The following is a 24,395-nucleotide window of genomic DNA, read 5'->3' as shown; positions in this document are numbered from 1 at the left end:
AAAGCTTTTTATGGACTAGAAATTAACCAAATTTGACCTTAAGTTTGAAACGAGATTTTAAATTACTGACTTTTTACCATGAAAGTTGTTTATTGGTTTAAAATTAACCCATTATAAATCCTAAGTTTAAAGTAAGTTTTTAAATAACTACTATAAGTACCTACGCATAAGTTTTTAATCAACTCGTTATTTACCTTTTAACAACCCTGGTAATTTTTCAACTAAGTTCCAACCCAATTTCAACTAACCAACAACTCTCTACACATACACATTCACCATACTCGAGCGTCGCGCGTTAAATAACCAGAGTAAATATCCGGTTTATTTTCCGCTTTTTAACCACAAAATGTTATTTGGGACACCTTAATTTATTGTTATTCGTAGAGATTCTATTAGCTACATATATATAAGACTTTTTTTAATAAAACCTAATAAATATGAAAATTTTCGATAAAATATTTGTATTTATAAAAATAGTTGCTGCAACTTTGCCAAAAAGAAAATAAAACTTACGTTAAAAATAGTTAATCATTTGAAGAAATAATAGGAAGGCAAAAAAACATTCTTTGTGCAAAAAAAAAAAAAAAATTCAATGATAACCGAAAATTTTATGCATTGAAAATTGAATTTTTATTTGCATTAAAAAAAAAAAAAAAACAATTAAATGGAAAATGTGTGCAATACTATAATTTTTGTTTTCATTACATTCGTCGAATTCAATTAAATTTTGACTAAGTAGAATCTTATGAGAAAAGAATTTTAATTCACACATTTTGCATTGATTTTTTTTTAAATAAAATTTTCGCTAAAAATTGAATTTTTTTATGCAACAAAATATAGTAAACGAATTGTGTTATACCAACAGATGAGTTAGAGTTTTGCTGAAATTCAAATTTTTAAGAAATTTGCAAAAAAATACCATATTTTCGGATTTTTTTTTTTTTTTTTTTTTTTGAAAAACCAAATTTTTCAAAACGGAACGATGATTTTTTCTAGTTTAATAAGGTATTTAATTTAATTGAAAATGCTGTTTTAAGTATTTTGGTACTTAAGTCACTAATGTCGTTTTTAAGGAACGGTTCTTGAATTTTACCAGTACCAGTATCAAGTACTTAAGTACCAGCATCGGGTACTGGTACTTGAAAGTACTTAAGTACCAAAATACTTGAGTACTTTATAGTTCTTACATTTATACAACTTAAAATAATGGACCGATTTTCTTCAAAATTCATAGGCACAGAGGATTTTAATGGATTTTCAAAAGTTGCTTTTGTTTGTTTTTGAGATTCAGGCTTAGAAAGTATTTTTCACATACATAATTTTTTGAGGTATTGTAACTTTCTCAAAATTTAATTTTGATGATAAAAATTCAAGTGTCCGTTTTTGAGAAAGTTATACATCTTGATTAAAAAAGTTTTTTTTTCAAAAATTAGTAGGTATTAGGTAATGGTATTTCTCGTGGAATTTTTTTTCTAAGAAATGGTACTTATTACAACTTATTTTTTTTTTATCAAACAGGATTAAAAATCAAGTTAAAATATTTTTTTGTTTGAAGCTAAAATTCTACATATTACAATCCTAAGTAAGCTTTTAATGCCATAAAAATAGGAATAATTGAGCTAAAAGTTGTTTTTATCCTAAGAAAAACTAGTTTTTTTTTTAATTAACATTAACCGGATATCGTATTCTTGCATGTAAGCTGACTATATGAGAAGTTTAAAAATACTAAGAAAATTGAACTTTAAGAGCGTTCACGTAAAATATTCTAACAAAACACACTTATGATCCGGCCTGTAGTAGTTTCGATATTTTTTTTTTTTTTTTTTTTTTTTTTCAGAATTGCTCATGTACATATTTCATCTGCATCATTAATGTTTTTAAATTGTAACAGCAATCCCAAAAAAATTTGGTTTAAGATTTTCTAAGCATTTCTCAGAATTTTCTTCTAATCGTAGGTATATTTGAAATTTTATGCACGAAAATACAAAATGAAATTGGCTTAATATCTCTGCAATGTTATATATACGTAGACTGCGTTCCTACAAGAATTTTCCAAGAAATGTTAATTATGTCAAATTTAATTAAGTCACTTGAGAGAACATTCTCAACCCTCCCCCAACAAAGACTATACCACATAATATTTAATCAAATAATTAAGCAACAAAACAGGGATATCTTCTCTTAAATATATTAAATTGAATTCCCAAGACTTTTAACTCATTCACACAACACAAACACAGATTGATGTAAATTTTACATTTAATTAAAATTTAATCAAAAAAGAAATTTAAAAAAAAAGAGCGAAAAGGATATAAAAACCAACAACAAAAAAAAAAACATAAGCATCACTTACATCAAATGATTAGCAACAAGAAACACCTCCATGATGTTAAAGATTTTCATTTGGTTTTAATCCAAGTTGTTGCCAATCCTCAATATTTTTTTTTTTTTTGTTAAAGAAAGACGCTTTTGATTCCCACGCTTTCAAAGAAGATAGGAAGGTACTTTGTATCCTTTTTTTTTGTATTTATCTTGTATTTTTTAAGGGAGTTTATCTTTCCTTGTTTTTTTTTTCTGTTTTGTAAGGTTAACCTTGTTATTTTTTTTTTTTTTGTATTCAGGAGTTTTCAAAATTTTCCTTAATCCTTTTATATGTTATTCATTCATCCAAATATAATTTAATTCTTTTTCTTCTTCTTTTTTTTTTCAATACATTTCACTTCACCAAGTATTATCCTTTTTAAAGGATTTTCTCACACATGATCACTTCGCGAACAGAATTTTTATTGAAAATGACAATAAATTATTGATCCATATTTTTTTTTAAAACTCTCCCTCTCTCTCTTTCTTTCTTTCTTTCTCTTTTTCTCTTTTTATATATTGGTTTGAATTAATTTATGAAAATATTTTTTACATTTCACATTTTTCATTACAATTAACGAACATATCAATAATTGCGACAAGGATAATGAGTGTGGCTTCTCAATTAACGTCATTGCAGCCTCGCTGTACTCGCAGTTGTAGTGAATCCCTGTCAGTCATAAATCACCGTGCATTAAAATAAAATAAAAAATTCTTGAACGAGTGCTATATAATATTGTATCTACCGTTAACTCAAGTTGTGAGTGGTTTAATTAATTTTTGTATTTATTTTTTTTTTTTTTTACAATAACATACAATCGTTCACGATCGCCTTTCGTGGGATTTAAGTTTACTCTACTGTACTCCTTCTGGCAGGACTCAAACTCACTCTACCGACTTGTTACAGTAAAAAGTAAACAATAATCCAAAAGCTGATTATAATTAATTATTCAAACAACGTTCGTAAGGAACTTTCCCTTTGGTTTCATTTTATACCATTTTTTTTTTCGGGGTAAATTTTTTTTATGGTTGGGGTAGTTTGGAGGTCGATTTGGTTTTCGTTTTGATGGAAAGGACGAAGAACTTGAAGGAAATATATATCCTTAACCGCCGACGACGATGACGACGAACGAATATACGACGACCACACGACAAACGAATGAAAGACGATGAACAAATTCGGGATGAAAAATAAAGGAGAGAAAAAAAATTATTGCCGCATAAATAAATAAGTACGGTAAGGTTATTGGAAAAAAGGACGAGAACAAAAAAAATAAACTTGAAGGTATTCCTGGTTGAGTTAATGCTCTGTTTTGGCTGAGATCCTTGAGAATTCTTGATTTGTTTTCAGGACTTTGATTTATTTTAATTTTTTATTTTGTGGCAATCACAACCACAGAAAAAAAAAATATTGAGGGTGGTTTTGGTTATTTTTTTTTTCTTTTTTGAAACGACAGTAAATTTTGTGGACTCAGTAAAAAAAAAAAAAAACTAGAGTAGCACAGTCAATGGTGGGGGTCTAATCCTTGCGCCTTTTATTTATTTATATCCTTTTTTAATTTTCTTCAATATTTTTTTTTTTTAACTTTACAATTCACACTCATTCAAAACGAAACCGCATCAGAGACTGAATGGTATTGGATTTGTATTTTTATAACAATTTCGGTTTCAAGCTCCAAAAAAAGTACTCTCACATTCCAAAAATTATGCTCAGTTGTTTTTGTTTTATGTTTTTTTTTTTTTTATTTTTTTTTTTGTGTGAAAACTATGATGATATATGAAACGATGAAAAAACACCGGTTGGAAGGATAATTATTTGTTTCATCGACGATAACCGTTATAGTACTGAATTTTTTCGTGAGATTTTGTCACATTTTATACAACAAATGTAAGTTAAATGAATTTTGTGAGAGAAAAATTACCAAAATTGAGAGAAAAGAGAGAATGAGAGGGAGAGGAATTTCTTATTTTTTTTTTTTTTTTATGGGAATGAGATGAATGGGTTGTTTTTTTTTTTTTAAGTTGGTTTTTTTTTTTTGTCAAGAATAAGCCTACCTTTAGTCCGAAAATTTGTCCTAGTCCTAAAAAATATTTTATAGCAAAGTGATGGTATCTACAACTTTGTTTATGGGAAAGTCTTGTGTGCTCTGGGAGTTTTCTATTTGAGAGAAAGAATTTGATGTGCGCAGGTTAATAGAAAGTGGATACTAAGAGATTTGTAGGTGGTAATTTAAATGCGATTTTTGAAGAATGTGGAATGTATCTTTGAAGCGAAAGATTCATGTTGAAAAGATTTGAATCAAAAAAGTTGTTATCACTCAATCAAATCTCTAAACTCTTTTTTTAATGTAAATAACTTCCAAAACACAAACTTATTACATAAAAGGTTACAGAAAAATTTCGAGAGCGGAAGTAAGGATTTCCGGTTCTTTGGTGTAATTTGTTTTTCTTAATTTTAAATAGTTACATATAAAATGACCTTTTCTTCCAGAACTGCATGTTTCTAAACAATATTGAGTACCAGAAAAAAAGAGTCATAAAAATAAAGGCCTTATTAAGCCCCATTCATAACTGAAAACCAAAAGTTTCTCTCAGGTCTGGTTCCTGAATTATTTGCAATCAAAACATTTTTTTCTTAAATTCGGAAATAATTTTTTTTTTCTTACATTTGAAAGCAAATATTTTTGGATCAAAGTCTCGAAACAGGATTTGGTTTACAGATATGAGCTCACAGTAAAAAGGCCTATCCATTTATGTAAAAAAATTACAAATCTATTTTTTCAAGATTTTCGAGAAAAAATCAAGGTTAACCCCTTGCCTAAAAATAATGAATTTTCAAAAAAGTTCTCTAAATATATTTAATGAAACATCAAAAGAAAGGCCTATTTGAGCTCTATTCATAACTGAAAACCAAAAGTTTCTTGGACGTCTTGTTGCTGAAATATTGCAATCGAAATATTTTTTTTTTCTTAAATTCGGATTTTTTTTTTCCTTTCATTCGGAAGTAGATATTTTCGAATTAAAGTCTCGAAACAAATCTATTTTTTTAAGATTTTCGAGAAAAAATCAAGGTTAACCCCTTGCCTAAAAATAATGCATTTTCAAAAAAGTTCTCTAAATATATTTAATGATACATCAAAAGAAAGGCCTATTTGAGCTCTATTCATAACTGAAAACCAAAAGTTTCTTGGACGTCTTGTTGCTGAAATATTGCAATCGAAATATTTTTTTTTTCTTAAATTCGGATTTTTTTTTCCTTTCATTCGGAAGTAGATATTTTCGAATTAAAGTCTCGAAACAAATCTATTTTTTCAAGATTTTCGAGAAAAAATCAAGGTTAACCCCTTGCCTAAAAATAATGCATTTTCAAAAAAGTTCTCTAAATCCATCGAGTCATACATCAAAAGAAAGGCATTTTTAAGCTCTATTCAGAACTGAAAACCAAAGGTTTCTTGCGCGTCTGGTTGCTGAATTATTTGCAATTGACATTCGGAATCAGATATTTTCGGATCAAAGTAGAAACAACAAGATAAGACCTTAAAGAAGTCAAATAGTTACTTTTAATTATTATTTTCAGTAACACGATATTGAGTTTAAATTGCAACACTTTTGCATCAAAACTTAACATTTACCCCCCCTCCCCCTTTCAATATCCATCTACATTATATAGAAACCCTTAATTTTTGGAATCAATTAAATAACCTGCCAATAAATTATATTACGTTCAGCTATTTTGTGGCATCAAATCCCAGCACCTACCTCAGCCACAACCACAACAAAATTGACAGCCCTTTTAATTCATAGCCTGTCATTTATGCATCGGCCAACAACGCATCGCAGATGCAAGAGCATCATCATGCATATTCCTAACCCAAAATCGCGATTAGTATACGCGCGTTTATGTTATCATCCTCATTAAATGGTATTACCAATGCAATTATATATGTCACCATCATCACCCAAAATAATATTATATCCCTCTCTGCTTGAGTCCTGTGAGACAGGACAAGATTTTGATCTTCCCTTTCTCAAACTTAATGCTTTGTGTATGTGGCTGTCTGTGTTGTACGTAACGTACGTGTGTGTCCTAAATACCGTTAATGTGTCTAATAGCATCAGTATCCAAAATCCAAATCCACCGTTTGCCATTTATTGGTATATCTATCGCAACCAATCATGTCTATGTCAATCTTCATCAAAGCCAAATTAACGCATGTTAACTCAATTGTTATAGGTACCTAGATATAACAACATACACAAACACATACATAAACCTATTTACAGGCTTTGGCACGTATAGATCCTTAATACCTCATTACAGGTTTCTATCTCGTCTCACACTTAATTTGTTTGACAAGCGTCGTTGTCATCAGCATATATATTGTCTCCTTCTCCCCCTTCTCCTCTTTTTCGTTCATGTATCGTCGGTCGATGCGTCCTTTGCACTTAAAATAACGATCTGTTTATCGCAGGACACCCAGGCGTATGTGTAACATTTTCGTTAATTCATTCGTTCGCCCACGTTATTTTGTTTCAATGACACGGAAGAAAAAAAAAACAATTAAATCACTTTCGGTTTGTATTCAATATCGAAGGATAATTCTATTCGTGAAGTGAAAAACTGACGGCCAAAAGGATATTTGAACTAAATCTCTTTCAAAATTATATACCCGCAGTACTTAGACCTCTTTTGCTTGTCACAATAAAAATACAAAACAGATTTGCAATAATGAAACAAATACGCCAAACTGTCCACTTGATATCAAATCTTGAAGTGGCAAGTTGAATGTCCTTGGAAGGACCTCTCCCTCTCTAACTAATATATTTGCCTGCCCGTGGCACGTGAGTTCATTAAACATCTTTGATAGTGCCGATGGATATTGATTGTTGTAGATACAAAACATCAAATGGCGATACACAAGGACGAAAAAAAAAAACCAGGACCTTCTTGCAATATATATACAAATTAAGAAGGAAAGAGGCGAAGTTGTAAACAAACAACGAGGAAAAAAAATATACACGTCAAACGAATCTGATTTAATAGTTGATTGATTCATGGTAACGACAACAACGACGACGACGGACGTTAGTTAGTTGGTTCAGTAGTTATCTGTGTGTCTGTGTATGTATTGATAGGCCAAAGACAAAGGAACAAGGATGCGTCTTTTGTGCGTCGAGTCCAATTACAATGAATAATTGTTTTACAGATACAATTTTTATGTCTTTTTTTTTTTTTTTTGTTTCTTTCCTTTGAAGGAGGTTTGGACATTTTTCTTTGGCTAGGAAGAGAAGAGGCCATTAGGCTCGAAAATACTGGTCATTATTTTTTTGAAATGAGAAAAAATCGAAGAGAATTAATGACCCAACCTCTATTTACTTGTGTAACCAATTTAGGCGAATAACAGTGAAAATGATTTATTAGATTATTTTCTTATTTTTTTTTTTGATAAAACATTTAGATAGAGGTGTTGTGTAGATTCAAAAGAACCCGTATAGACAGTCTGAAGAATACTTGAAATTTTGAAAAAAAAAAAAAAAAAAATGGAGTTTTTGAAGTGTGGAGTTACAGAAACAAATTTGTGGCACGACATCATTTTTGTTTGCATTCCATTAATTTGCAAAGATGGAAAGGACCTACAATTTACCCTCAAGTTCGAACAGCAGAGATCCATTTTTTTTTTTTTTTTTTTTTAAGTTTTTATGTAGTGGAGGCTGAGATTCGAACCCAAGTGTATGGTGTTATAGTCTGTGACACTAAACTAATGGCATTTTTTTTTAAGATGAATGAAGCTCATAAAAGTCCTAGGTTATTTTATCAAACTCTGGGTTAGAACCTTTGATCTTTGAAAGACTTCTAAGAAAAGCCTTCTAAGTAAAGAACATTATTTTTAAGTTTGAGAAATTGCAATATACATAACTGGTTTATCAACAGGTTCGAATTAAGAAAAAAACAAAAGCACGACAAAACTCTACCTTATGGGTGCCAGTTGCAGTTTCTTAATATGTAGGTACACAATTACCTATATATAATATAAATACTTTCAGTGAAAAAAAATTCAAATACAAAGAAAAATTATTACAAATCCCACGTTGGGCGCCAATCACCACATTTAAATGAATTTTAAACATAAATTAGCAAACTGAGTTTATACCCATCATTCGAAAAATGTTTAACACTTGCGCCAATTTTAAAAGAATTCTATAAATGTCCACTAGGGTGTTCGTTATTTTTGAATCAAGTTCCTTAGTGGAAAAACTGTTTATAAATAATAAAAAAAAAAAATCCTCTAATTTTTTTAGATTTTTATTTTGACAAAGATCAGGGGTTTAGTCAGGGCATGTATGGTTTTTTAGGTTTATGAAATAGTATAAAAACAAAATACAGCTACAGGCCCTGGCTAAACCTCTGGTCCTAGAAAAATGATTTATACAATGTAGACAAGAACCTCATCAAAAAATTTTTATTTAATTCTTTATCTAAAAAAATGGCCTCATAAGTCAACACATGCCTATTTCAAATGATAAAAAACTTTAACCCTCTTGGTGCGCCATCTAGTGTCAAAATAAAAATCTGAAAAAATTAGAAGATTTTTTTTTTTATTATTTGGAAACAGTTTTTCCACTTAGAAAACTTGATTTTCGAAAAAAACCTAAATAGCGAACGCCCTAAAGTACACGTTGGGCGCCAGTTTATGTATTGCAGTTAAAAGAATTATACTTAAAAACCAAGAAGCGAAGCCAAAAGGTTAAGAAGTGGCAGAAATGTAGACCAATTTGAGACGAATGCTATCGTCCAAAAAAGGATGAAGAATATTCTCAAAAAGGAAGATATTTTTCTCCCTGCCGCCACTCGGAATTGCAATTTTAGTTAGAATATAAGTGTATCATGTAAAATTATTTTTTAAAACATAACATTAAAAAATGGAATAACATTCAAAAATAAATTTTGTTCATGGGAGGAAGGTGAGTAAAAAAAATCTTCACGTTGGGCGCCAGTTTATGTTTTTGAGCTGAATAAAACAATCTTCGTGGTAGACACTATTTTTGATCATATCATATTATTCACTAAACTGCCTATGACTTAAGATGAATACAGTAAAACCTAAAAAGACCAACACAAAAAAAGGAAAAACAACTCAAAGTTCGGTGCAGAATATCTAAATAAAAAACAAAAACTAAAAATAAAACTTGACGACAAAAACCAATTGACGAGGATATTGTTAAAATTCTATGCAAGCTAAAAACTTTGCAGTTTTTGCTTTCTTTTTTTTCACAAAAAACTTTGCAGTTTTTGCTTTCTTTTTTTTTTTACAAAAAAAAGGCGATTCAAAACAAAAATATTCTCCAACAATGATGCTTACAAAAAAGTCCTCTGTAGAGCAAAAACAAAAAAACATTTTTTTTCGCTTCACTTGGCCAAAATTATTGAACATTCAAACCCATTCAAGGGGAACTTTTTTGGTTCACAAGAGAAACTTTTGACAGAAAATGTCATCATACAGTGTTGTACTTTTTCCCCCCAAAGTGCACAACTTGTCTACAAATAATTATTATATACCGGTGTCAAAGAAAATTTGCAAAACAAAAATTTGTAACAATCATCACCCCATTGGAAAAGAGCATCACGTTGCAATTTCAAAAGCACACACTCACTTAACATCGTCGTCTCATGAGTACACAACATATCAATGTCAGCAATTTAACAAAACCCTTACCAATCATTTAGCATTGCACTTATATAACAACATTGCTCTTTTCGTTGTGTGTTATTCCGGTGAACACTTTGTATATATTGATCCTCACGTTGGGCGCCATTTCATTTATATAGCAAAAAATACAAGTAACAACATAAAAACAACAACATGCACTTCACCAATAATTCTAGTCATCCTTGAACCGAGATCTGCAAGGATAACACAAATAAATACAAACAGATGCACACCCTCCCATACCCCCCCCCCCCCCTTTCTTCGTATCCTTTCCGTATTGCATACCGGAGAAAGAAAGATAAATGTAAGTACAAACAAATCAGAGGGAATATTGCAAATATTTCGCTCGAATGATCCAATGAGGAAACGAGAAAAAAAAATATGAGTCCTGAAAAAGACGAAGACGAAGGACTTCTTTCTATGCACACCACGGTGGGAATTGAAAGCAAAAAAAAAAAAAAATAAAACACAAAAAAAAACAAGACGAGAACATTTATTTAGGAGCTCTTCGATTTTATTTCCATGCAATGGCATTCGAAGCATCCTCACTTGCGCTGATTACCAACGATTGCTTGCCGCCAGGGCCAAGTACATCCAGAGAAAAGTCGGGTACCGGGTACCGACACCACTATTTCCCCTTGCGTTGTTGTATATGTATACGACCGACGCTACTGTACGCCTCACTTTAGACTTGTATAATTTTTATTTATTGCAATGCGCACAGCAGGATTCCAGGCCAACCATAAAGGAAATGGGAAACGGCATCGAAGCGAAAGGATAAGTTAGTTTATTTGAGGATAAATTTTATTGATAAATAAGGAGTAGAGCGCAAAAGAGGATGTTTGTAGGTAGCTCTGCTGATGGTTAGAGTGCGGTGTTTGTAGTGAGAGTGTATGTCTGTGATGCTGGTTGAAGAGAAAGTCAAGTCGAAGTCAAAAGGAGGTGAACTAAAGAACCCGGATAATGATTGCAGCATCCTGTTTCACTTCTCTTCTCGGTTTTTTTTTACTTTTACTTGGTCCTGTCTTGTCTTGAAAGGACGAGATAAAGATGTTTGAAGAGATTTCCTGCTTTTGAGAGGTACGAATAGGGATTAACCTGAAGTTAATATTTTTCTTTTTGTAGCTTTTTGTGTGCCAAAATATTGTTGGAGGAAGAAGAGAACCGTGATTATTTATTGAGTTAATGATTGTGGGGATATTTCCCTTGAAGCAAGAAAAGCAATGAAAATATCCTTTCATAATAACTTCTTCTTTGTGGAGTAGTTAGTGGTTTAGGTTAGGTGACTTTTATTTGAGGATATATTTGTTATTAGTTCGCAGGAAAAGAATGGTTAGTTTTGTGTGTTTGGTGTAATTCATAACTCATAAGACGCATTAAATTATTCTTAGTATGTTGAGTATCTCACGTTGGGCGCCAATTGTGCAAAATTCTACCCAATTTGAATATAAGGATAATTATTAGCTAAGTTTAGGTAAAATTACCTTCTATAAATTCCCTATTTGTTGAAAGTCTCATGTTGGGCGCCAACTTTTGGAAACAAATTTTTTAAGTGAATTTAAGAAATATAGGGTGTCTCAAGTTGGGCTCCAACTGAGAAAAAATATTGTTACTTAATTATTAAATTTTCACTTTAATCCATTAATAAACGCTGAATAGAGTAAACTCTCTCTTCTTGTTATCTGCTTTTTTAGTGACCCGCGTCGGGCGCCAATCAGCAAAGACTGGACGTGAATTTGGGAATAATTATTATTTATGCTTTAATCATTGGCTGCACGTCATATAGTAGATAAATACATTTTCTATTTATTTTTATCCCACGTTGGGCGCCAGTTGTCAAATGAATTAGCTGTTATATTTGACAAAATGGGAATATAGTGAGCTTATTCTTAGCTCGATGGGTTTCCCACGTTGGGCGCCACTTACGAAAAAATTACTTACGAGAATTTATAGATTATTACGAAAGTAACGTATTTATTATTATCTATAGATATTGAATTTAGTAAATTTTCTCTTTGGAGTGATTGACGTTGGGCGCCAATTCTAAAAAAAATGTCATTCATATTTTTGACAGTATTAATAAATTCTTCTCACGAAATGGAACATCCTAATTGTAACTTATCAAAGTTACATACGCGTTCCATTAAAGTTTATACTAAAAGTTTTGTTTTCATCAACTTCCCTCAATATTGCCCGAGAAATATTTTCCAAGAAACTTCAATATCATAATAATTATTCTGGAAGAAATCCAATTTGACAACTTAGAATCCAAGACAACGAAAATCTACCAAAAATTCAACTTATTCAGCAGCAGCAGTGTCCTTTCATTTTTGGTAATTTCTGTCAAACACGAGTGAAACATGTGTAGAATATAAGCAAAAGTTATTTCAATATCATGCTAATAACAACAAGGACACATCACACAAGAGAGTTAAAATTCAAATTTCAAATGACGGACGTGGAAATGGAAATGCAGAAAATGTATATCGTAACTTGTATACTCCATCTGTCAAAATATGTTTTAATTCTTCTAAAGATGCAAGATTGGAGAATTGTAGATATAGACATTCAGGATAAATAACTTCAAGGACTTTAGCTATTAGAATAAAAGGTTTTGGTGATGTCTTTCCATACCAAATGCGGATATTAGCGAAATAGCTTTGCAGATAATATTTTTGGCTTGTTTGTTTAGCGGCCATTTTGAAAGTGGCTTCAAACTTATCAATTTGTTGTGGTTATATAGCCTTTTATGCCTTATATTTTGCAATATGCATTTTAATTTTCTTTATTTTTTATTGAGGATTCTGGAAGAGTTACTCAATACGATTTTGTGAAGTTCTTGTCAAGACCTATACTTTTTATGGGAGAATTTACCTAGAAATCAGCTAAAGGTCTTAGGCTTCTTACTTTTGCTGCCTTTAATAATGCTTCTGAAAGAATAATACTTCGAAGTCAATTTGAGACACTTAGTTACCTACTCAATTTTTACTACTTATTTATTTTTATTTACGATAAAAGTTTTATATAAGACTTAACCAACATAGTTCCATAGGGATAGTGATTAGTGAAAAATATAAACAACAGACCTTTTTTTTAAATACATGTAATCAAAGTTATAAGTACTTTTGAATCTCGTTTACACTTCACCCACAATCTGAGAATTTACGATATTTGTTTTTATTCTTCCGACAATTTACAAAAAAAAAACTTTCGTATGAAAAACATTTTCCATGAATTTTATTTTTCGTTTTTGTAAATTTTTTTTAACCATATTCATGCATCCTTCACTCTGGTTATATCCTTTTGCCAAGCTACAAAAAATTCTTCACTCAAAAAAGGATGTGAAAAATTCTCCCCATGAAATTTCTCTAGACTCTTAAATAACAAAGAGTTCAAAATTAAGCTGATGCAAGTATATGTTTATATGAGAGGGTATAATAACTTCAAGGACTCTCATCATCATCATCGAATGCAAAAGAAGCATATATTGTGTGTGAAACAACATCCTTTTTTAAGTTGATTATTGTTATCCTCTTTTCCTCAAAAATATTTTTTTTTTTTTTAAATTGTTTTTGTTGGGAATATATAACTTTATATTTTTTTTGTTTTTGTTAGTTTCCAAAGTCAAAGTTTTATTTTATACATCAACACTGAAAGTATTTGAATTCAAGTTTAAATTAATGGGGAATAAGAAGAACTTAATATTTCTGCAAGGTTGAATTTTGTATAAGATATCGAGATTTTAAGGTCATGGGAAAGATATACAAATGGTATGAGTTTGACCTGAAAATTAAATAGACCTGTTGTAAGTGTTTTTTTTTTTTTACAGCATTTTACACACTCAACATAAAAATACTTCTATTTTTACATTTATTTACATTTTTTAAATGGTGTTTTGTCATTTTCGTTTCATTTCTTAGACATAAACGATTGATTTTTCTTGCTCATATCATTATAACAAGAGTTTTACAGCATTTTACACTACAAAACTCATACAAATTTAGTATATAAGCTTTGATTATATAAAATTTTACACAGCGCTCATTTTGTTTGTTTCTATTTTACACATTAATCATTGCTTTTAAAATACTTTACGAACAAAATATACGAGGAATGAACTTTTTATTGCAATTATACCTAATTTTACATCTTGTTTACTGTTCAAACGATAGTTTTTACACACAAATAGCATTTTTTTATGTTAACTTTTTTATTTTTTAAATAATTTTGTTTAGAGTGTTTACAGTTTATTAACCTTACAGTATTTTTTCACGTACATAAAACTTATTTTCATACCTTATTGCATGTTTACAGTTTTTGTTCCATTTTACTCACAAAATCCAAGAAAAATGAATATTTTGACCTCTACTTACAGTTTGTTTTAAATTGTATGTTCTTAAACACAAAGATATTTTTAGATTTTACACACAAACTGTAACAAAAGATAATTTTAGACCACTGTTTACATAGTTTTACATGTTATCGTGCTACTCACAAATTTTTTTACACATAAAGTAGCTTATTTTTTAATAATGTTAGTGTTAGTCGGTATTTTTACTCCATTTTACACTTCAAATCTAAAAAAAATTAATTTATTTGACTTGTATTTACAGTTTCTTTACATTTTCTTTTGCATTTAAAGGTATTTCACACAAAACAGAAGAATAATTGATTTTACACTACATGTTTTTACGTGTATTCCTGCTCCTCTCATTTTTTTTTTTTTATCTTTTTCAATGTTATTCACTATTTTTACTACTATTTACACATTTTACTAGCAAAATGTAAACAAAAAAATCGGCTTTTCTAATACAAATAGCCATCACTCTATAAAATTGAAGCCCCTTTACTTGAATTTAAAAAACCTAAATCGATTAAAATTCTTACCAAATTTGTCGAATAAAGTTAAAAAAAAAAAAAAACAAATCCTGTCAAATTCAACATCCACCGCCACCAATTTATCCAAGGACATGGTACAGCTGGAACAATAAAAAATCAGAGCCCCATTGTGTGTTGTATCACAAATTGCAACATTCAACTCTTTTAACTCTCAAATATCTTCCATGCATGTTGAAAAAAAAGAAGCTGTTCCCTTTATTTTATTCCTTCTGTCACCCTAACCCCCTTACCCCTCACTCCACTTGTATCTGCTCACCCATGCATTGCATAATATCGCAACACAGCCCTTCATCTATATAACTGTTGTCATTTGATTCTCAATAGATAAAAAAAAAAATTAAAAAAAAAACCTCGTATATTCAATTCCATCCTGACACTTGGGTTTTTTCAAACCCTTCCTTCAAAAAATTTTGTTCCTAAAAAAAAAACTTGAAAAAAGGATACACGAAACACGACCATTGAAAGAATTTTTTTCTATCCACACACCATCAGCCTTCAGCCAGCAAGACCACTTTGCGTTCTGATTTGTGTTCAATGGTTTATTTTTTTTTCTTTCGTTTTTTTTTTTTTGAAAACTGAATACTTTTGACAGCCAAAGAGCGAACGAACACATATTTTGCTGTATTTTAGCTTTTTCTTACAAACAATTTGAAATAACAAAAAAATAAATGGACCCACAGTTCCAGCAACAAGGATATATAGTTGAAATAAAATAAATACACAAACATAGTTTGGAAATGTAGTAAAAAAATTACCAAAAGCACAAAAAAAAATGTTCCGAAACAAACAAGGACTCACCACAGAGATAAAGTGATACCACCATCCATTGGACACATATGTACTACATACCCAACTGTCGGGTCATCCAACAGTTTTCAGTTTTCACCCCCCCCCCCCCCCGCAAAAACCATACAACGGAATTTTTTTTTTTTTTTTTTGTTAAAAGGACACAAAACGAAATAATAATACACTGCAAGTCCTGAAGAGTACACAAAAACAAACTTCTGAATCCTGAATCCCGCCCAAATGCAGATGCCAGATCCAACAGTAGCAGCAGAGAAGAGGCGAGTATAGTAGTTTGTTGGGAAAAAATTTAAATCCCCAATATATTTTCTATCCGACATGATCCTGTCCGGTATGTGTCCTCTGCTCTATATCCTCTCTATGCTTGCTGCCAGTCTTTTACACGACACACACAACAACAACAACAACAATGGCTTCGAAAAAAAAAATTTACGCGACTTGAAAAAAAAAAATCTCCAAAAAAAAAACGCGAAAAAAGGACGAAATAAACATTTCCCCAAATGAACTTCGAATGGGAGAGGACATTTTTTGTTGTGACTCTGCCGAGTGTCATGTGATCCTTTTTTATTTGTATTTTCTTGGTTATTTTTTATTTTTGTTTTTTTTTTTTTATCCTTTTCGATGTGCTTTTCTCTGGTGGGAAAGGGTTTTTTTGTTGATGGTGGAGGGGGGATTGAAGAGTCCTTGCAAACAAGCCACATTGTCATCAACTCCATATAGGAAACCGTAAAAAAAATGTTCGCCTGTTTTATGTGTGAGGGAGCAACGCTGCAGCAGCTCAGAGTCCTGGCAATGAATATGAATGCACTTTGTACTTTGTGCGCATCGTTTTTATATTTTTTTTTTTTCTGTTCGATGGAGATTGGGATGAGTTGTCCTTGCTCCTGTGTGTGATGTCCTTTTAGTTGGTTAAGCCTCCCACTAACCAGGCCGCAGTACATTTTGGTCTCAGTAAGCAATTTTGTAGTAGTCTCCTTTCATGCCGTCACGTTGCGCTGCGCCATCCTTATGGGAACCATCCACATGATGGGTCAGGCCATATGTGAGAGAGTGTATTTTGTACAGGAATTGTCTACCTAACTTCCTCCCCCAATCACACTACACCAACGACGGTTCAAACTGATAACAATTTGGATTTTAATAGACTTGGGGAATAATAATACAAATGGATAGATTCAAGGACTCAAAAAAAGTAGAAAAAGGAAATGACATCACACAGAATAGAGAGCTTTGAGCAATAAAAAAAAAAATTTGAACAAAATTTCAAAAAAAAAAAAAACTCTAAATGCATAGTTGGCGATTTTAAAGGCTTGGTGACCTAGCGGGCGCATGTTTCGGAAAACTATTTTTTGTTTTATTTTTTTACGGAAGTTGGTGTGTATTTAGATATTTTGGAGGCCAATTTGTACAGATTTTATTAGAGGAGAAGGGAGGTGGGATTTTTGGGAAAATATTTAGTCGTGAACTTTTGAATATTTTTTTATAATTTAACCCCAAGGAAAAATTTTAAAGCCACCTTGTTAAAAAGTTATAAAATCAACCCAACAGTAAACAAAACAAACCGTAAACGACAAAAAACCATCGAACAAAAAAGTTTCAACGACACTTTGTACAAACTCTTCCATAACGTGTCACTCTCACAAGTCATAATGATGATATTAAACGTTTAAAAGGATTAAAATACTAAACCAAAGAACACCAAGCAGCAAATTGTTACCTCAGTAGCCAAATTAACACGCGGTAATAAAATTACTTGAAATGTCTTAAAATTGGTTACTTTATATCTTTGGGTCATTTTGTGGTAAAAAACAAACCAGTCCAAAGTATATTTCTCTCTGATGGAACGCCACTGTTAGTGCAATATTGAAGGTGTCTATTAGAGAGGTTCAGCTTGCTAGGAAAAGCTGTCATATAGTGAAATCAAAACATAACAGGTTTCTTCTAAAAGGATTTTTTTTTTCAAAATTTTATTAAATTTTCTCAATTTTTACTCTGATCCCGTTTTAAGCTCCATAGCTCAAGTATCGTCCTTCAATTGAAAAAGCAATAGGTAGGAATATCCGCTTATTGGAATCCCTCACCAAAATCTGAATAATCCAGCTTTAATGAAAACAAATTTCCCAGAATTATTGAACCATATCCAAGCACCCACTGACAGGACATCAAACATTTTTTTTTCCTCAGAATACCTATAAAGGTACACGGTATACGATAGATGACCTATATACCTAAAAGGTTATGACAAAAACCAATGAACAAGCACCAGCACAGAATTAAAAAAAAAAAACTCCTTTAGATGACCTACAAATGTTTTTCTCTTTTTTTTGCCTATAAATACATAAACAACTTAACCCAAAGGACCATATTAAACTGTGAATTTTCCCCAATATCGCTTTCGTCTTCGGTCGTCCTTCAAAACCCATCAATTCTACCTCCATTTTATACTGCCAAATCCCATTTATATATACTTTTCATCGTAACAATTTTTAAGTAAAATTGTGGGTACAGTTTTATGGTTTTAATTTTCAACAGGACAATAAAGGGTTTGGCTTTTATTATATGTCCTTTCAAACATCATACAAACACACATAGATACCCATCACATTTCATACTCATTGGGTTTTTTTTTATTTTTGCTCTTCAATATTTTATAGAAGAAAGAGAAATCTCGTTGGTGCTGTGTTTTTGTCCCCTAAAATGGAAAAACAACAACAATTTTGAAACCTCAAGACTGATTTGATGGATTGGAAATGAAGAAACCATTTTATAGCTTTTTTCTTTTTTCGGGGCATCTTATACCCTTAAGGTATTTTTTTGTTGCTATTTTTTTATGTTTGGATTTTATCTGACAGGATGGCGGTTATTTTCTGCATTGTTGATAAAGGTTTCGGACAACGACCTCTCATAATTTTAAAGTGTTTTTTTTTTTTTTTTAAGAAAGACCTTCAATTTTACCTCTCAATTGAAGAGTTTGATGAATGTTGTCCACCCTTCTTTCTCTCTGGCGGTTATTATGACAACCGGATGGAATATAATAATTTCCTGGCTTTGATAAGGAATTTACAAACAACAAGAAAAAAATATTCAAAAAATAAAAAAAAAAAAACTCGGGTACGAGAAATCGATTTGACCGAAATGAGATTTTTGACCTTTTTTGAAGATGAGATGGAGTTGGATTTAGATTAATGACAAAAATAATGTCTTTAGCAGCAAAGTACAAAAGTAAAAGAATTTGAATGTTTTATAATTTTTGATGGATTGAAAAAGCTCAGCTGCTTATAAAATTTAAGGATCACATTTTGTGGGCATTAATTTTGAGAAGAAAGAATCCAATATCTCAATATTGTATCGAAATTCAAGTTTTTGAGATAAAAATGGAGGGAGACGGACACAATCCCGAAATTTTAAATCCAGAAAACCCAGAATCCCGAAAAATCTGAATTCCGAAAAACCAGAATTCCGAAAATTCACAAACCCGAAAAACCAGAATTCCGAAAACCTAAAATCCAGAAACGCCAAAATCTTGAAAATAAAACAGAAAAAGTAAAAATCTCAACAAAACTATCTGTTCACTGAAACTTTAATGGAAACATAAAAAAAATGAAATATAATTTTTCGGGATTTCGGGAAACCCATTCGGGTTTCTGGGTTTTCAGGATTCTACGATTTCGGGATTTTGGATTTTCACTCTGGGTTTTCGTTATTTCGATTTATGGGTTTTTATACCCCGACCCAAAAATGGATTTTAAAATTATTATATCTCAAAAACGTCAGCTCAGACCGTATTACCGTATTAACGGTGCAAATAAAAACATCAGTCTTCAGTCAATACTAAAAGAATTCTTAGGTATTAAAACAAAGTCAAATTGATAAAAAACTTCTTCTTCTGTCAAATTTAAATAAATTTCCAAATCAGTGGCTGTAAGGATATTTTTTTTTTGTTTAGTTTTCTTGGATTTATTTTATTGACTTCATCCATAAGCAATAATCCTTCAAAAAAAAAAATCCATTGCATAAACCACTTTTACGTTAAAAAAAACTATATTTACATTTACATACATAAAAATCTTGTTAAAAATACCAAAAATATAGAAGAAGAAAAAAAAAATATTAACAAATCCCCAGTCCTCCGGATAAATAGAAAAAATAATTTTTTTTTAAAGAAAAATATCCGTAAATAATGTAAAAATAAGGGTACACTTCCCTACCTCCAAAAGGATATTTGTCCATTTATCCTTCAAGTGATTTACCGTCTCATGCTACTGAGCTGGTGTTGGTGCTATACCGAAACGAGTATAAAATATACTCTCGCATGGTATAACCTAGTGTAGAGTATGTTTTGCTATTTGACTGTTATGGAGAGTTGAGAAAAAAAATTGAAAAAAAAAACTATATAAAACAGGATGTAGGTGGAAGGTTGCTCAAATGCTCATGATCATGCATCAAAGGATACCCTGGCTGATGGTACACTACTATACTGCTAAATACATATATAAATAGTAGTACTATGCTCTTTGAATTGAAGAAGTAACTTCTTTTTTTTTTTCTTCTTCTTCTTCATTTCGTTCTTCTTCATCGTTTCTAATATTTTATTATTCCTCAACGGATATGCACATATTTTGTGTGTATACAAAAATGTACACAAAAAAACATGGTAAAATTCTTATGGAAACATTGCGAAGTTGCAGTTCATTGAAAGACAGAAAGAAAAAAAAAACGAAGAAGTGAAGAAAATATTCAAAAATTCACTCGAATTCCTTAAAAAATGTATACAAAATAAATGCATGAGTGCTATTTTTTTTTTTTTTTTTCTTGGCGGGAAGTTGTGTACAGCGGTTGTGAGTTATGAACTTCTTATTTTTGTTTTATAAATGATTTAAAGAAGGAAAGGAATCCTGGCAAACAAAGGTATTTCGGTATTATAGAAGTGGGTTACGAAAACAGTTGATTTAGTCAAAATTATGTGTTAGAGTTTTTTGCATTATTAAATTCTGAGAGATGTATGGCTATGTGAAGTTGGCACTCCCAACAAAAAAAACACAAAAAAAAGTACGTATACACCATAGTGACCTTTTTTTAAATTTATAATTAAGAAAAATTAAACCCACAGGTGTTTGCATTGAGCCTCAAATGAAATTTATTTGACTTAGAATTTGTACTTGATTGAATGAAGTCCATATAACATTCCTGTAAAGAAGCTTAAGTTGATTTGTTTCATTTCTCCTTAAAACCAGAACATAAAAATATTTTTTTAAGTGTAAAAATTATTGATTGATTGATTGTGTCAAAAGACACAACAAATAAAAAGTGGTGTAAAGTGATTTCTTTTTCAGTATACGTATTGAACTTTTTAAACCTTTCTAAATTATCCTTGGTAGTTCCAACAAATTACATCACTTTTTTTCGCTAGCCCACCTAAAAAATTATAACAAAAAAACTTTTTCTAATTACCGACCTCTTAAATATAAAATTTTTTTTTTTTTCAGTGTAAAAATTGTCCTTTTTCCACTTTTTCTCACAATTAGAAAAAAAGTGTTTTGTTAGAATTTTTGAACTAAGGGTGGGCTAACGAAAAAAAGTGATGTAATTTGTTGGAATTAGCATGGTGAATTAGAAAATGTAGCAAAATGACAATTTTTACACTAAAAAAAAAAAAAAAAATTTTGTTTTTAAGAGGTTGGTAATTTGAAAAAAGTTTTCTTGTTATAATTTTTGAACTAAGGGTGAGCTAACGAAAAAAAATCTTGGGCTATCCAGGCAGGTTTGAAAAAAAAAATTAGCATTTAGGGGTACCAACTTTACATAGCCTCGATGTATGATTTATGTTCTTCATTTTTTTTTTTGTCTTTTTTTGTACCTTGAACTATTTTAAATAAAACCATTTTTTTTTTTAATTGTTGTGGTAGTTAGTTGATTTTGAAATATCGATGATGATAGATTCAACACTAATTAACATGTTTTTTGGCACAAAAACAAAAAAGTTTGTTAAACAGATTATAACAAAACGATTTTAAGCTTTAAACTATTTTTTCTGAAAATATTTTTTAATTTTCCATAAATATCACATCACTTAAATCCCATAAGCACTTAACTTTCATTTTGTTTTTCTATTCATTTAAAATTATTTCCATAATATTCTATTTTTTTTTTCTGTACTTTTTTGCAAAGTGTTAAAATAAACATTCAAAACAACTTCCGTTTCCGTGGCCATTTTATTAAGAATCTAACTTCATTCAACACAACAAACAACAAATTTATTCACATCCTCATTGCATTTTCTCAACAACTTATACCAAAACCCAACCACTACTACAACAAGGTACCATCACTGACAAAAATTAATTTGATTGCATGAACTTAAAAATAAAAATGAATGAAAAAAAAAAACCTTTAAACAAAAAAATATAAAAACTATTTTATATGCACACACACATGAAGTAGAAAAAGAAGAAGAAGAAAACCTGGAGAGGAAGGAAAGAGTTAGGACAGGAGATACAAAAATAAAAAAAAAAAAAAGTAAAAAATATACCAGAGAACCACTGAAAGTACCTAAAATACCCTCATCAACATCATTGTCATGCCGGAATTCCCAATGAGGGTACAAAGAAGTTTGTTGTTGTTGTAGCAGAGCAGCAGCAGCAGCAACTAGAAATGGCAGCCAAACAGATAAAATGTACGACATATACTACTGTGAGAATCTAAAAAGTTTCAAAGCCCTATCAAGGTAACATGAACTTGTTTTTTTTTTTTTTTGTTTTTTAATATGCAACAAAGTAATGCGATTGTATAAGGTAAAGTTATGTGTTCATGAAAAAAAGAGCAATCTTGGGCATTTTGTAGATTAATTTTTTCAAGTTCAAAAGATTTGGATTTTAATTGATGATAAAAAAAAAAGTGTAAAATCAACAAGCAAACTTTTTAAAACAACCAGTGAACTTGTTAAATCAACCAGCAAACTTGTTAAATCAACCAGCTGAAGTACACATAACCTTAAAAGGAGCTATCTTTAACATAAGATTTTCGATCACAAATAGGAGCAAGGGCGGTACTAAATATGGTGTCAAAGAAGGAAAAAACTGTTTCTTAGTTTTTGTTATAAATCTCGTACAAGTCATGTTTATTTTGCTATTTTGTGATAAAAAAGTATATTTAAGTGCAGCCAAGTACGACCACACTGTACACTTTTTTTTTTACCTATTCCAGCTATCATACACCTACCCTACAACAAAACTAGCTGAGAATGGAGCAAGGGCAAGCAGAATGGATACCAGATTAGGTCAAGCAAATGAAATGCAGATTAGTTTCCAACGAGTTTCAGTCCTACTATTTTACAGCGCACACAACACAAAAAAAAAATACAACATGAAACAAAAAATACACAAAATTTACTACAAAATTCCCTTCACCCAAAGGTATAGAACAGATTATATATATTTTTTTTTTTCATTTTGTGGCTCCAAATTATCATTTTGAAAAGTGCAGGTTGTTGTATAGACATTAGGCACCGCAGCAACAAGGACGAGCTATACAGTGGATATTTTTTGTATATTTTATAAATGGTAGATTCTTTTATTTCGAGTTCATATTAGTGCCAACCAACTGAAGTAGGGTTTTTTTTCGTTTTGTTTTTTAATATTTTGCTGTCAAAGAGATAAGGCGATTATATTACATTTAGGCTTTTGCAAATGACAATGACGACAATGACAACGACATCGTCCAAAACCATAGCCAAAACTATACAAGGATCTTAGCTAAATGCTTGGATTAAATTTTAGGTAATATTTTATATTTTAAGTGACCTACTTTAGACGAGATTTATTTTAATCTTATTTATTTTTAAATTTAAATATAAAATCAAAATGTCACTATAAAAAAGATTTGAGTTATAAGGAAATATTTCAGTCCATTAGGAGTCAAAAAAGGTAATCGCAAAACATTATCATTATAGAGTAGAGTAGAGTATTACAGCGTTACAGCGTTTCAGTGTTACAGCGTTACGTGTTGGTGACTTAATGTTGCTCCATCCTAAACGCCGCACTTCTTCTTCTCCATGAACTTTCTCTCTTATTGGAAGAACACTGTGATGCTCTTTATTCTGGCCCTCGCATTTCAAACAACAATGTTTGTCCGGGTTCAATAAACCCAAAAGTCGTTTACGTGTGACCAGGATTAAGGTTCAGTTTTTAACCTAGATTTCATCAGTTACAATTATTGTTTCATTTCATTAACTGAGGTTCAAAGCTTCAAGATTAGTGATGGGAACTATCGAATAAAAACTATCAAACTATCGATAGTTTTAAAATATTCATTCATTCGATAATTTTAAATCATTCATTCATTTAGTTACTATTTTCATTAATAGCTTTTTCATTCGGTAGTTTAGTTAGTATTTTCATTCGAATAGTTTTTTCATTCGATAGCTTAGTAACTATTTTCATTCGAATAGTTTTTTTATACGGTAGTTTTTATTCGATAGTTTGTTCGATAGTTTTTATTCGATAGTTTTATTCGATAGTTTGTATTCGAATGAATAAATTAATGAATAAATGAACTATTCGATAGTTCAAATCATTCGATAGTTCCCATCACTATTCAAGATATTGCTTTAAATCAAGTGTTTAC

General features: G+C 30.6%; 2 protein-coding genes across 2 annotated transcripts in view; both read right to left on the bottom strand.

Annotated features, from left to right (window-relative positions):
• LOC129913718 (chaoptin) overlaps positions 1-4,192 on the bottom strand; it is a 150,179-nt gene extending 145,987 nt beyond the window's left edge. The window contains exon 1 of the mRNA XM_055992525.1: positions 2,354-4,192. Coding sequence (XP_055848500.1) covers positions 2,354-2,403 — 50 coding nt within the window. The 5' untranslated portion in view covers positions 2,404-4,192. The remainder of the gene's footprint in view (positions 1-2,353) is intronic.
• LOC129913734 (transcription elongation factor S-II) overlaps positions 1-23,827 on the bottom strand; it is a 409,451-nt gene extending 385,624 nt beyond the window's left edge. Inside the window, exon 1 of the mRNA XM_055992551.1 lies at positions 23,824-23,827. The gene's annotated coding sequence lies outside the window, so the exon portion shown is untranslated. The remainder of the gene's footprint in view (positions 1-23,823) is intronic.
• Positions 23,828-24,395: the final 568 nt, after the last annotated feature.

Source organism: Episyrphus balteatus, chromosome 3, assembly GCF_945859705.1.
Source record: "Episyrphus balteatus chromosome 3, idEpiBalt1.1, whole genome shotgun sequence".
Lineage (NCBI taxonomy): Eukaryota > Metazoa > Arthropoda > Insecta > Diptera > Syrphidae > Episyrphus > Episyrphus balteatus.
This window is presented reverse-complemented; position numbering and strand designations above follow the sequence as displayed.